General features: G+C 38.6%; 1 protein-coding gene across 3 annotated transcripts in view; it reads left to right on the top strand.

The window, feature by feature from the left end:
* The window catches only part of LOC5570985 (serum response factor homolog), a 647,440-nt gene that overhangs the window by 60,690 nt on the left and 570,686 nt on the right, over window positions 1–16,064 (top strand). For all 3 annotated transcript variants that reach the window (XM_021850912.1, XM_021850911.1, XM_021850910.1), the window contains exon 2: window positions 2,463–2,711. In XM_021850912.1, the coding sequence (XP_021706604.1) occupies window positions 2,463–2,711 (249 nt within the window). The remainder of the gene's footprint in view (window positions 1–2,462; window positions 2,712–16,064) is intronic.

The raw sequence follows: 16,064 nt of genomic DNA, 5'->3' as shown, positions 1-16,064 counted from the left end.
TAACAAAGTTCATGTTATGATGTTCTTGACATAATCTAATAATCCCGTAATTAATTTGTACAGATTATCTGAGAGCTTTCAAGCATCTCGCTTGGATACTCTAATCACTGATCTACATAGAAAAATCATTTAATCCAAATCCCTTAGTACTCACTACAACCTTTACAAAAACCTTTGAAAATAATAAGAGATCTACAAAGTATCTTAACAAGAACTCAGAAACGGTCTTTCATGATTTTTCAAGAATTTGTTTAAGATGTGTCATTAGAACGCTTTGAATTTTAATACTCATCATAAAGTTTCTGAAGATCCCGAAATAACCAATGACTGAAAGTTTATGACAAGTAAACTCATAAACTATTACCTACGTGTGGTAGTGAGAGTTCTGATTTGAAGTAAAAATAAATATTCGGAAAAATCGTAGATGTTTTTGCTTGGAATCTACGAGACAGCATACATAACATTGTCTGCAAGGATCCAAATTTCAATTTAAATGATCTAATTTACAAATTTGGTCTGTAATCTTAAAATTATCTCACACGAAAAGCGTTGAGGATCTATTCAAAGATCTGTGTGTCATTTGTAATCAAGAGATTATATCTACAAACCGCCTAGGCCCAAACATTTCATTCTAGGAATTGATTTCTTTGAAGATTCTTTCAAGCAAAATTTCGTAGAGATTTTATCAAGAATGGATCATGGAAAATATCCATTATAACATCTTCCGAGAAAGAGATAAAGAAACTCAATATTCGTTGAACATTTCAAAAATGATCCTCTTTTAAATTATTAATACTGCCATTCTGCACTGCTCCACATTGATTGTCCTTTTCACTTTCAAACTGTTTGGAGTAATCCTCTGACCTCCCATCAATTCCATTTCGATATGTTTAAGCAACTTCACGATCACATGGGCGGCTCGTTTAAATTCTCTACTCCCTCGCTACAATGATACATTCCCTTTTAACACCCGGGCACAAATACCCTCCCCCCTCTTTTCTACACCTTATTCCCCCTTTTTCACAATGCAGGGGCGATGCCGGTGGTGGGTTATGCTAATTTTCTGCAACATTGCGCGCGTATTTCAAAAGCAGTCAACACCAGAAGAACTGCATTGAATGCGCTTCCACCTATCTCCCCATACCCACATCGATGGCATTCCGCCCCCTTACCACCACAAATCCACCCGAAATAATAAAAACAGATTCAAGCGAAAATGCATTCAATATTCAACACCTCGCCACTCTTCCTTATGCTTGGTGGAAGTGATCGTTCTTACCCGGTAGCAGCGCGCATCTCGGTTGACTGTGGCAGCAGCATATCTCCTCCGCCACCTCGCCATCCCTTGTACCGAGGTCTGCTCGTCCAGATTTGCCGCTGCAGTGCAATTTCAAACATCCTACCGAGAATGCCGCGCGCGCGATCTCAACTCATGAAACGGTGTTCAGCGGGGTGGAGAAGCGGGAGAGGTGCGAAAGCTTTTTATTTCAGCCGCCTGCCCTCTCGAAACCGACCTCGGGGCAAAAAGGTGTTAAAATGGATCTTCCCTTGTGAGCGCAGCGTTTGTTAAGCCCAAAGCGTCACCATTTGTTGATTTTGGTTGGTTTTTATGCGAGTCGGATTTGCACACAGTGGTTCCCAATTGAGGAAGGAGGATCTACGGCACAGGCCTCTCCGCCAAAGGACGAATCCTGTGTGTCATCTGTCATCTTCATACTTGCAAACATTTAAGATTTCTCCTAACGCTTCCAAAACTTAACTTATAATATTTCCACATAAACCAAAAGCCGTTAATTTGAAACCTTCAAGTAGACATATTGTCATGATGAGAGGGGTTCCAATAAATTGGTCAGATGAAGTTCAATATCTAGGGCTCATGCTATTTAACTTTCAAAAATTTCTTTGAGGGGGCATTCAAGCCAAATTTAACAAATATGTGAAATGTCTTTATCCTCTTATAAATAGAAAATCAAAACTTTGTCTTAAGAACAAGATTTTGATCTTCAAACAAATTTTCAGGCCAGCCGTGTTGTATGCTGAATCAATATGGACTAGCTGTTTTAATACTAATTTTGAAAATGATTCTGAAGCTTCCTCCTTGGTATAATGAGTTACTTAGAACATCCTATGTTGAAACATTGGAACAAATAAAGTAAATAAAAAAAAGGAACTATCAGGAACAGTGATTCCGTTTCTTAGGTTGGTAAATGCTGTTGAAATGGTTTGTGGAGTCTCCGCGGAGAGAGGAAAGAATTATGTGCAGATGAGAAACATATGTTCATACATAAATTCCCACTTTCGGGTTCGTTTGAGCGGGTTTTGTGGACATGAAACCGTGAGGTCACACATACCGGGTCGAATATAGCAAAGGGTGATGGGACAAGGGCAAATATCAATCCGCTGTTAAAAATGTCAAAAAATAATTTCACTAACCAGTGATTTCTTCTCTTTCTCCGTTTCAGGCCTACGAACTTTCGACTCTGACCGGCACGCAAGTGATGCTGCTGGTGGCCTCCGAGACCGGTCACGTGTACACGTTCGCGACGCGCAAGCTCCAGCCGATGATCACGTCGGAAGCGGGCAAAGCGCTCATCCAGACCTGCCTGAACTCGCCGGATCCCCCGACGGGGTCCAGCGGGGATCAGCGGATGTCTGCCACCGGGTTCGAGGAAACCGAACTCAGCTACAACATCGGCGACGAAGATTCGAAAGTAAGACAGCTAGTTTACGGCCACGGCCACCACGGGCATGCTCATCTGGGCCATCCGCAGACGGGGCACTACGGGCTGGATCAGAGCCTGATGCAGCAGCCCTATCCGGTTAGCGGGCAGGGTTCACCGTTGTCCCACGCGCAATCGTACCCTCCGCATTCGGGTCACTCGCACCATTCGCACATCCCGCATCATTCACACACGGCGCACATGAGTCACGCACACGCGCAACGGTAGTCTTTTTTCTTCTGTGTGTGCGTGAGCGAGCAACCAATTCCTCCAAAGCAGGGTTTTCGTTTCGATTTTTATTAGATATGCTTTATTTTCTATTGTTCTAAGGGTTATTGTTTGCGTGAGTGTGGGTTCTGCTATAAATTGTGAGGACAAGTTCATATAGGTAGTTATCGTATGGGCTCAGGCGAAATTCAATGTCTGGAGCAATATTAGGAAAGGGCTCAAGAGGTCAACACCATTATCAGGAAGATCGATTTTAGCTCTTCCTGATAGTAGTGTGAGCGTGACCAAGTTGAACTGAACTCAACAGCGGTTTGCAAAGTCTAATCACCAATGTCAATGTGTCCTTTCCTTATGTTTGTCTAGAGGTGTGTGTGGTTAAGTTTAACAAAGCATTTAATTTGGGAAACTTTCACACCTTTCACCTTTGTATTGTCAGCTGATGGAACACGATTGGTTTATGCTGAGTGTAATAATTAAGAAATGTATACTCTTGGCAAAAAGTGAGTTGGATATAAATTTAAAATCATATTACACATTAAAGTGCTTAGTTTTAGGCTTAGTTCCAGTCTAAGCAATTCTAATGATCCAAATGCTTTGAGGTTCATATATACACACAGAACATTTGAATACAGAACAAATGTAAAAATCGAAGTTGAAGTTGCCAAAAGAAATCACGTTGTACATCCTTGGCAGACTGCCTGAACGTACTGAATTTGGCCAAACATTTCATTTGGGATGTTACCAGGTATTCCAGAGTTCAAGAAGTTTTTCTTGTAGCCAGCACAGTAGGAAATTCCTGGTGCATTTTTTTTTCATTCAGGATCAAGCCTCCACTCAAGCTAGTTTACAAAATTTCCTTTCTGTTGTTGAACCTTTGTGTTTCAGTTGTTTCCAACCATCATGAGGTTATGGGCGACTCATGTAAGGTTTTGGTCCACTGGATCCCGCTGTTCACGGGCACCGGTTTCTACAATTGGCGTTTTCGAATGGAGATATATTTGAAGTCCGTGAAGCTATTGGATGTCATCAAGAATGATCCTACGGCGGAAGTGGCATTCATCCATGACGATCTGCTGGATTTAGTGCGAAACAAGGAGACGTCCAAGGGGATTTGGGAAAGCCTTGAAACCGTCTACGCTAAGAAATCCGTCTCGTCGCAAACGTTCGTCAGGAAGCAACTTGTGAAGCTGTGGATGCTGGAAGGTTCGTCCGTTAAAGATCACCTGAAATCCTATGAAGAGCTGATCCGGTAACTGAAGCTGGCTGGAGCGAAGTTTGAAGAAAACTATATTGTTTCGCAGTTGTTTGCTACTCTTCCCGAGTCGTTCGATCCGTTAGCTACGGCGCTGTAAAATCTATTGAGGAAAATCTTGGCTGGATGTTGTTCAATGGATGACTCCTTGCCGAGGAGCTCAAGAAAACCGACCGAGTGGATTCTTACCAAGAAAATCCTGCAGAATTCCACAGATCAAAGCAAAGGCCTGGCAAGTTCACCGGAAAGCTGAATCGCTGCCAGATGAAGGGACACATGGCCAAGGATTGCCGTGTGAAATTGAAGACGGATGAGCAAGCTGAAGCTTGGAGGCAAGCCGGTGGCTTTCATGACCAGAAGATGCACCCAAACGCAGGACAAGGGGATGGTTTCCTTCAAGCTGGATTCCGGAGTCTCAGATCACTTTGTGAATTGATAAGCACTGTTTCGCTGACCTCACAAAGCTAAAGCAACCTGTCGTCATTAACGTGGCGAAGGACAATCAATATCTGATTTCCTGGCATCGAGGCATGATCAAAGGCGTCAACAGGGATCGTAACTATAACAGCCTGAAGGATGTCCTATTCGTACCTTATCTTAGAGCAAACCTGCCTTCTGTGAAGAAGATGGCAAAAACGGATCTGGATGTCACATTCACGAATAAGGAAGCAATCCTGGAGCATGGTCGTGACCTGATTGCGAGATGTCCCATGCGAGGAGACTTTTATTAGCTCCGCGTCGATATTGTGGCGGCAAACATCTGTGGAGCTGTGAACGGTAATCTGTGGCCAGTCGACCCATTTGGGAAGCAAAAGTTTGCAGGCACTCTTTAAGCATGATATGGTAACAGGTATTCCCGAGGAGCCAGGTAAACTGCTTTTTTTATGTTTGTGTTCTCGGAAAGCAGTGCCGATAACCATTCACGGGTACTACAATCCGCGCTGCAAGACTTCTAGAAAGAGTGCACTACGATGTGCTTTGTCCAATCACACCAGCGGCTTTGGATGGTTCTCGTTACTTCGTTACCTTTATTGATGATTACACGCAGTAGCTTATCCCATCAAGAAGATATCCAAGGTGTTACAGAAGTTCCGAGAGTACGAGGCCATGGCTAGTCCAGCTCTGGGGCATTCAATATCTAAGTTGACTGTCGACTAAAGGTGCGAGTATTGTTCCAACGATCAACGGGATTTCCTCGTTTCCAAGGGCATCCTAATGGAGCCAATCGCACGGTACACACCACAGAAATATGGGGTATCAGAACGGTTCAATCGGACAATCGTCGAAAAGGTACGTGCGATGCTAATTGCAGCCAAAGTTCCGAAGAATCTGTGGAACGAAGCGGTCCTAATGGCGGTATACCTAACGAACAGGAGTCCAACCAATGTAGACTGGTCACACGCCGGACGTGAGTAAATAAAGTGTTTTCGGCTGTAAAGCGTTTGCTTGGGTATCCACGTTTAGTAGAAGCCAACTGGGTCCAAAAAGCAAGCCTAATGTAAAGATCGCTACGTCTATTGTCTGTGAGACAAAGAGAAGAAGAGGTTATCCTTGACCAGAGATTTTAAATTTGATGAAAGCAATTTTACGTTGCCTCTGAGATACGTGACGAAACTCCTTTGGTTGTTGCTCCGTGCGAGTTCGAGTATCTAGATGTAGAATGCGTGCAACCAGTTCGTTATAAGACGCGCTCGGTAGCAAAGGGGTTCCAGCTGAAGTTCGAAGTCGACTACGGTGAGCTTGAAGAAGATGTCTACATGACCATATCGGAAGGAGTCTCACCGACACCTACGAACCTCGTTTGCAAACTGGAGCGATCGCTGTATGTTCTTAAGCAAAGCCTTCGCTGTTGGACCAATGAGCTGAACGACCTTCTTCTGGTTTACCCGTTCCCGGTATGACTACCAGCATCGACGACCAGCATCATCATCTACGTAGAGATTTGCTGGACCTGGTAAAGGAGATCAAGCGTGCTCTTTCCAAGAAGCTCCAGATGACGGATTGCGACGTTGTTAACCGTTTTCTGGGAATCAATATCCGATTCGATTACCCTACTGGATGTATGTACCTAACGCAAGAAGCTTCCGTAGACCGTGTATTGACGAAGTTTGGCATGCAAGCCAGTAACGCCGTCAAGGCCCCGATGCTTTCTGCCCGTACAAGCTGGAAATCCTGTGTCGCATCCTTGGTGAAGCGCACTGGCAAACGCTGAAAAGAGTGGTCCGTTATATGAAGGGTATGAAAAAGCTAAAGCTCGAAGGGCAGTTGATGCATGGAATCCTCGAAGTCCTGAAGCAAGTCCAATCAGGCACAGCATTCAAGATGTTCCAAGACAGCTCTGGGTGCATTGCGGTGGTCACAAATAATGAAACCAGATAGCGGACACGTTCACCAAGGCTCTGGAACCTGGATTTTTCCGCGAACTGAGGATTCTCCAAGGACTTACTGACTCAGGAGGGATGGCGGTTGGGGTATGTTGGAGTAAATCGGTATCGCAGTGTTCTGATGACCTCCTTGGAGACCGATAGTCTCCCTAGCAACCAAAGTTTCCATAGTGCAAATTTTTTCATTCCTGTTCAAGCCTCTACTCAACCTACATAGTTAATAAATTTCCTTTCTGCTGCTAAATCTTTGTGTTCAGGTTATTTCCAAGCATCAAGAGAAATTTATGAGATCCTTATTCTCGTTAAGTAAAACATAATGGAGGACTCTGAAATGGAATTTAAAATTTTATCCTTTAAAGGATGTTCCACTTAGTATTTGGCCGCACAAAATGATTTATCCTAGAGGAAAGAATGTACAAAAAATCTAAGCACAACATTTTAAAGCGTTTTAATTAAGCTTCAAGGGAAAAATATAACAAAAACTATTTATCAGTTTCTCAGTCGAGTTTTCAAATTTTTTGTCGACTCATAAATTTTTGCACAGTGCCATTGCACTGCGGTACATCAAGTAGTTATATGTGGAAAGATCTATTTTGAGCTTTAGAAAGAAACATTAGATGAAAACGGACTTTTATAAAGTTATTTGTTTTAGTTAAGCCCTTTGTTTGATGTTATTGAAAATTTAGAATGTTTTCGGCAAATTTTCACAATAATTCATCCAGATTTTTTAACAGGCAGAGTTAAGATCTCTTCCAGGGTCTAGAAGTTGTTTAAGAAAGCATTACAGGTGTTATGTTCAGGATCCTTGCAGGAGCATTTTGAGTATTTTTCCATAAATTCCTTAAGTAATTCTTCACGGTTTTTTTTTTCAAGATTTTCTCCAGTATCTCCTGAAAACTTTCCTAGAATAATCCCTATGAATTATTTTGCAGGCCCCTATTTCTTGAGAAATCTTTGGAACAGTATCATAATCCAAGAATTCAAAAGTTAACTTTGTACGATGCCTAAATTATTATCTGGAAGGTATACTTTTTTTATAAGCATTTACAAAATTTAAAATTGGAAAAAGACTTTAAATTTCTGGTCTGATTATCGCAAAAGGATTTTTAGAATATTTTTTGAAGAACTGAATAAGAAAATTTCTAGTGTAATACCATAAAATTTCTAAACAAATTCCTGCAGCAGTTTCTTAGTATGTTCCTAGAAGAATTTAGGAAGAAATATCGATCCTTGAAAACACTATTGAAAAAGCAGGGTCTCTTGAATTTCTGAAAAGAATCCTAGAGAGAATAAATTAGATATCGTTGTAAATTTTATAAAAAATCTAGTAACGTCCTCTAAAAAAAAAAATCAAGGAAATGTTTTCAGACGATCAAAGACCATTACACTGTGAATGTTTCGCCTCTTCAGAAACAAAAGTCAAATGAATGGTTCAATCGTTTGCTTCGGTCCTTACCGTTCGCCATATCTGTGATTCAAACCAACCGTGTTCCATCACCAATTTTGACACTTTTGCGAAGATGTCCCATCGATACGCTTTCACTCCCCATTTTCCCAGAAAGTAACAAATCAATAATTATTTATTAACAATAATTTTTAAATATTAAATCGAGATCTCACACAGCAGCAGCGCACAATAACGCCCCGTCGCGGCCGAATGGTTTTAAAGATCTCTTCTTTATGTCCATCGTCGTCCTATTAATTACCTTCTTCCTCCCTCCACCCGTATTCGATGATGCCATATTGCAACAACGAACACTCACACAACGACACATTATTTTTTATGAAAAGCACTGAATTGTTGCTTCTGGTTGGGCAAAATTCCACGCGGTAATATTCACCAGTCATGCGGTGCCGCCCCCCCCCTCATGGGGGGAGTCTCCTCCGTCAAGAGTGCGATTTGATGTTCCGGATCGAGAGGGGGTTTTAATTTCACCGAAATTGCACCACGAGAAGAAGGATTCGTCACACACGCTCGAGTGCCAATTGAATTGAGAATGCGATGAATAGCGATCAGCGACGGAGACGACGACGATGATGATGATGATGAGGATCTTCAGGATGCCGACCCTGACTGCACAAAAGTCGAGTGTTGTAAACGTCCACTCGAATGAAAGTAATTTGTGGATGACATAAATATTTACGTTGTGTCTCCGTGAAGTTGGAAAATGTTTCTTTTTTTTTTTTGATTTATTCACCTATGATGGGATTTCGGGGCGATCAGTGTGGAGGGTTTGACCATTCAACAACGTATCAGTACAATTTGCTGATGCAACCTGCTGATCCAATCTCTTTTTACGACTGTCAAAAATGCTTTACGGATGTAAAAATGCTCATGTAGCTGGCAACACTGCAAAAAGAACGAAGGGAAGTTCAAGGGTCTTCCCTAGCCGAGTGGTTTGAGTTCGCGGCTACAAAGCAAAGCCATGCTGAAGGTGTCTGGATTCGATTCCCGGTCAGTCCACTTCTTGACTTCCCTGGGTATAGAGTAGCATTGTACCTGTCACCAGTGTTGTAAGCAATCACGGTAGTCGACACGTTTTCGCTGATATTTGGCAGTGCTTCCCTTAAACATTCACAACACGAGCGATCAAACGAATGTTGAAAAGAAAAATGTCAATTGAATACCACTGACCACGATAGCATCGTTAGGAAGCGTTGCGGTTATGTTTGTTTCTGTTTTGCTTCCACTGCATGTGTGTCATATTCGACATAACAGACAAGATCGAACTATTCATGTTGTTTATGATCCGATGTCTGAATTCTATGCAAAACTTATGATTCATGCAAATGTCATCGTATCAGACGACATTCAATTGACATTTTTCTGTGTTTGTCGACGTTCATTCTAACGCTCGTGCTGTGACTGCTGACCATGGCAACGAAACGAACGTCGCGCAAAGTGTCGAATGTTTACAGCACTGCCTGTCACACGATATACGAATGCGTAAATGGCAACTTAGGCAAAGAAAGCTCTCAGTTAATAACTGTGGAAGTGCTCATTGAACACTAAGCTGAGAAGCAGGCTCTGTCCCAGAAAGGACATAATACCAAGAAGAAGTAGGAAGTTCAAAATTCCAAATCCATAATAAGCTAGCAGAATCAACTAGTCAGGAATAAGTTCTCAGTTTTATCAGGATATTGTTAACTGAAAGCACTGCTCAAGCATAATCGATAAAGGTCAGTATTTAAAATTTGCACCTAGTTATTCAAGTTGAATCTTCAACATAGTTGAAATAAGCCTTTTGTGTAATTCATTGAGTTAAGAAGTGGAACAAAATTGTTTTGTTTTTACGCTGGCAACACAGAATTAACCGTTAAACTTTAACGGCATTTATATTCATGTCTAATAACCTGGAATTGGTCTAAATCTATTCCAATGTTTTATACCTGATACAAAATTTCTGGAAGCTGATGACTTGCTCATGCATTTGAATGTATCACATTATATGCGACATAATAATGAATTAGAATTTTTTGATTTGATGAAGTAAGTCTCGAGCTAAGACAGATACTGGAAAACAAGTATCTCAATTTGGGCCTCTGATTGGCCAATCAAACAATGTTGCCTGCAACGATTCTTACATGATCATCTGTGCTGTGCTTTTATATCTATACTTTACAAATTCCATCAGATTTCTGGCAACACAAAGATCATTCAAGAGGAGAAGAAAACAAACAAAATATAAGTTGTCACATCTCCTTTTAGGTCATAAGGAACCAAATGGCACCGTAATTCATCCTGGGTGCTTATATAGGGTTATTATGCAGCTGACTTTTTATATTGCTACTACTTGAAGACATTATGTGTTAATTAATAGTAAAATGTTTTATAAGCTACACATTTTTGTTTGTTTGACATTTCTCAATTAAATTGCATATGAAAAGTTGTAGATCTAGCTATAACTTACAACTTTGCTTAGGGCAGCATGCCTGTAAGTTGAAAATCTTGTGAGTTACAGGCGACTATCGAGGTTTTTTTAGTCTAGGTTTTAAGAGAATTTCCTAAATTTACAAAAATGACATTTCCACAGTTGCCTAATGTTTGACATTTCGAATGTCGCTAGAAAAAAAAATCGAACTAACTCCATGAGCTATGAACGTCTAAAGATTTCATAGTTTTTCACTTAAATTTAAATATAACTGCAATTACAAACTTGCAAAAGTGTTTAATTACTTCTTCTAGAATTCTTTTGAAGACCGCATTGACGTAAAACTTAAGACAAAAAAGTTGGACCTAAATATTTGACTTTTCGGGTTTACCCTAAGTTAAAACTTTCAGAATCAACAATTGTTCCTGTTAAAATGTTGATTCGAGCCATTGTGCAGTGGTTACTTGGCACGAAGTGAAAACCTTCAAATAGCTGGCAACACGGCACAAATAAAATGAAAAATTACTAAATGTATCGAATCTGTATAAAGGTTGTTCCTTTGATTGCTGAGAAGAATTGCAGTAGGTGTTGATTGCCATGGATTGTAACTCGAAGGGTTCGAAACTGTTTTGTTAGCTAGCAGCACTGGTAATGTAACATTTAATGGAGCTCAATATATCCTTTTAGCTAAAAAATAGACAACCCGGAATAGTAGGAGCAGGCAGTAAATTTTATCCAATGATATGCAAAATACTTGTGTTTCCTCCAAAGCTGCTCAATCAGTATGATGAATAGCTCAATTTTTCAGATTCAACAGCAAAACAGCAAACTTGGATGTTCAACAAAGCTAAAAACACAAATGTTACTCAATGTACACTTTTTGTGAAGCTGTTTTTATGAACAATATCTTTTGTTTTTTTGTGAATGCCTCAGAGTTGTTTCCAAAAATTTCAGCACAAATTTATCCCGGGATTTTTTTAGGAACTTCTCAAACTTCACAAAAAATCCTTCGAACTGCTCTCATGAATTCTTCCTGAAATTCTGCAAAAAACGTCGCTTGTAATTTACTGGATTTTTGTTCAAGAAATTTGTCCAGAAAACAACATTTTTTGAAAACTTTTAGTACGCACATTTCTTTTCTTGAATTGCTCCAGGAATTACCGGTATGACAACTTTGGAATTCAATTTCAACTTTCTATACCAATTACAGTGCCTGTTAGAATTTGGCAACATGACACAAATTTTTGTTGTCTAAAACGAAGCGTGTCAATATCAAACGGTTGATTTTATTTATATTTTTATCACTGTAATAATGGCCACGAATTAACTGTACCTATTTTGGTAAGCCTCCAAAAGGCCCTCAGAAACATTGAGATTAACAGGATTGGTGACTGAACCATAATCCATTTTTTTGTATGTTGTCCGTGTTGTCTGAATCAGACGGGTTTGTTGCCAAAACGAACTATGCCAAAAAAGATCCGTGCAGAAATTGAACGGGCACTTTACTTCACAATTTGTGTATGAAGTTTCTCCCAAATATTTTTTCTTGGATTTTTTAAAAAAGATCGTTTCTGAAAATATACTAGAATTATTTTGAATAAGTAACTTTGATTAAAAAATTTCTTGGAAATGTCCCTCTCAAGAAAGTTTTCTAGAAATATCATTACTGATTCTCTGGCGGTTTTCTTTTCAGACACTCATCCAAAACTATCTCCATGCATTCCAAAAGGAATTCTTTCAGGAAAACTTCATGGATCTGGGCTGATTCTCCCAGAATTCTTTATTCATTCAGAATGAAAAAGAATCTAAATGTTCCTCATTAATGTCTTGCAAACATTGGTCAGGAACTACTTCAAGTTACTTTCTAAAGTTTTTTTTCTCGAAATTCTTCAAAGGTTTTTTCGAGTTTCCTCAAAAAAATTTCTCCTAAAATTTGTTCAGCAATTTAGAAAAAAAATCAAGACATTTGCTCAGGAGTTTCTCATTCAACTTCCAGGATTTAATCTAAAGCTGCCTACGCAATTCTTTCAGAAAATTTTCCAGAGATTTATGCATGAACTTTTTTAAGATTTTATGAATAACTTTTTCTAGAAAATCTACCTGGAATCCAATAAAGGATTTTTTTCAAAGCATTGTGTAAGATTTTACTCAATTTTTCTTGCCTTGAACGTCGAAATCATCAAATTGTTCTGAGATGTTTTCTTCAATAATATTTAAAGGAAATTCCTACAAAAAAATATGGCCTATTCTTCTCTAGTTTCCAAAACCAAAAAATATTGTTCTATTCTAAATGGAAATCACATAAAAAGGAGATACCCTAAAGTTTGATCTTAAATTATTTACGTTTAGAATTTGAGCTAAAAATATGATCAATTAGAGGCGGCGCAAGCGACTTAACGGTGAATATTCAAGTTACAAATTAGGACCTTCAGTGAAGTCTACATAACATTGTTATTTCAGCCATTCCATGAAAAACCGATATAGTAAGTCACCGTGAAAATTTGCTATTTTGTTCCTTATCTATATATTGTTTCTGGGTTTTTTTTTATGAGGGTGACCATTTCCAAAATAGGGTGACCAAAAATATCGCGATTTTGCAAAATTTTCATTTATAAAAATATTATATCTTTTGAACCGCTTGACCGATTTTCAATTTGACGAAATGAAAGCTAAAGATTTTGAATTTTCAAGAATAATATAAAATTTCACAAAAATTGTTTTTTAACATGAAAAAAAAAATCAAAAAAAAATCGTTTTTTCGTGTTTTGAAGGCCTCGGGACAAAAGGGGCTTTTAATTTTCTCATTTTTTCTTAAAAGTTCAGAAAATTTTACGTTTACTGTAAAATTTTCAGCGATGTTTTTTAGTTTTTGAGATATTTTTTTTGAAAATAAAAATCAGTCATTTTTTACCGGCAGGTCTCAGCGCATTAGATTTTTTTTTAAATCATAACTTTTGAACAGCTGAACCGATTTCCAACCTTTTTTATGGAATGGAAGCTGAAGATATCAACTTTTCAGAAAAATGTAAAACTCTGAAAAATAATATTTTTTACATGAAAAAATAAAAAAAAAACTAGAAATTTTTATATTTTTTCACGGAAATCGGTTGAGCTGTTATGATTTTTTTTTAAATAAAAAATCTAATGCGCTGAGATTTACAGTGTGTGCTGATGAAAAATGAATATTTTTTTTATTTTCAAAAAAATATATCTCAAAAACTAAATAACATACATCGCTGAAACTTTGACAGTTAACGTAAAATTTTCTGAAATTTCGAGAAAAAATAAGATCAGCAATAGATCCTTCTGGCCCAAGGCCTTCAAAACACAAAAAAAAAAGGATTTTTTTCATATTTAAAACAATTTTTTGAAATTTTATATTTTTCTTGAAAAGTCAAAATCTGAAAGCTCCAAAAAATGAAAATCGGTCAAGCTATTTTTCTGGTCACTCTATTTCGGAAACGGTCATCTTAATCGAAAAAATCCAAAAACACGTGTATCCTTATTTCGTATGGAATTCGGTGACGCACTGGATCGGGTTTTAATGGAATGGCTGTATAGGATTTTTTATTATAAATGCACAAAAAAATAAGCCGCACCCTAATGGAAACCTTCAGAAATTTCTCCAACCCTCTTTCCGGATTCCGTGCATTTAGAGTTATAGTAAATTTGCAGATCATTTTAACATTGAAACCTTGCTGAATCAATTTTTTACTGGAGTAGTAAAATTTTTAATTTTAAGGGATAAAAATGATTGAGATGTAAATAATTTTTTAATAATTGCATTCGAACAATACATCATATGTCCCAAGTATTTCATCTCTTTGCAAGCAGTGCTTTAAGAAATCGAAATAAAGTCGCATTTCAATATGAAATAGTCTTAGACAGTTGACGTTTTACCTCAAGCAGTGTTGCCAGGCATAACAGTTTGGTAAATTTATATGGCACAGAATTAAGATAGACACCAATGTCAGATTTCCCAGGTAACCAGTAAGCATTTAAAAAGCATTTATGTAGCAGTATATGCGCCTTTACTGCAGGTCATTAAATGCCAGCGAGCCGTATATGCGCCTTAAATGCTACCAAAATGCAGGTTTTGTCCCGATATACGGCTGCTTAAATGCTAACCCTTCAGGAATTTCGTATCGAACTGTCAAAAAATGAAAACGTCTTGAACGTAACGTCTCACTCTCACATGAAACCAATCAAAACAAAATTTCTCTCCCCACACCACAACCTCCTACTCTCCTCTCCCCTTCTAACTTCATTTTTCATCACATTCTCACTGCTGGTCCCTGTTCGTATCGCGTCTCTCTTGTACTACATATGTTAGTTATTCGTCAACCTACCGGGAATTTAATCCTGCGACCCTTAGCTTGTTGAGCGCATCGCGCTGCAGGATAGTCTAAAGATGAAATGTTAATGTGAATTGATTGTTTGCTCTATTTAAACTTTGCTGCCACAGGATTTGTGTTTTGGATGAGTAAACGAAATAGAACTTAGAAAAGGCATTGACTCTGGCAGCATCTCTCTCGTGTTGGTGTAATGCATCCAAAGTACATGGTTAGAAAAGTGAGAAGGGATTTGTCGTCGTTGGCGTTGGTATGAACGTGACCCTCGAGTAGGTCACCGACACACCCTTTCATGTCATTCAACCTAATCGTAAACACTGAACATAATTATATTATTTTGTACGATGTAGGCACAATATTCAATTAATTGCTCGATAGGATTTCAATTCGTCATCAAACGTCAACATCCCACCGCCAAATCGCTAGTGTTTGGAGGGGATTTTAACCTCTAAATTGCCAAATAACCTCCAAATCATCACCTCCAAGTTAGTTCTAATAGCCTCCGTTATATGAAATATGGTGGCGCGTCGATCGTCGCAAGTTTATCGTTAAACAGTCAATATGATTTTACTGTCTTGGTCTCGTGTTTGTTGTCCCAGTGTTCTTATTTTCTACTCCCAGGGTCCCTCTTATTTCAATGCAAAGCAATGAAAATAGAATCGGAAATTTATCAGCGTTCATGTAATCACATCTATCGCATACTGTGTTTCAGTTTTCTTTGTTACTAAAACAGTACTGATTAATTATACTACTAAAATCATGTCTTCTTGGAAGGCAGGAAAGGGTGCCATGCAGGCCAGTGAGAAATATCATGAAAATATTTGTTTCTCTTAGCAGTTTCGTGGCAGTATAAAGGCAGTTGAGATGCTCTGAAACCAAAACAAATTGCGCATTTGAAATGCTGATTAACAGTTGAAAACATTTGAATAGCAGTTCTTTTGCTAATTTGAGGCACCTAAGCAATCAGTATGCTATATTAGGGCAGTGTGCACATGAAATGCAATTAGAAGACTGATTTACGGCTTATTCAAATGCTTATTGGTTACCTGGGTTGTTACCTGTGTTAATTTGCTGTTTTGCAGCAGATCTTAGCCTTAGGAATCATACTTGCTATTGACGATATTTTAGTCTACACTGAAGTCTTCTCAAAGCGGTTTTTTCGCTCTGTTTTTCCGTCGGTTTAAAAAATAAAAGAACGATGTTTAATCCTTATTTGAAAATTTGTTGACTTACAAATCAATGTTCTACAATATGAT

The sequence above is a fragment of the Aedes aegypti genome, chromosome 3 (genome assembly GCF_002204515.2).
Source record: "Aedes aegypti strain LVP_AGWG chromosome 3, AaegL5.0 Primary Assembly, whole genome shotgun sequence".
Lineage (NCBI taxonomy): Eukaryota > Metazoa > Arthropoda > Insecta > Diptera > Culicidae > Aedes > Aedes aegypti.
Note: the sequence above shows the minus strand (reverse complement) of the source record. Positions and strands in the feature narration are given on the sequence as shown.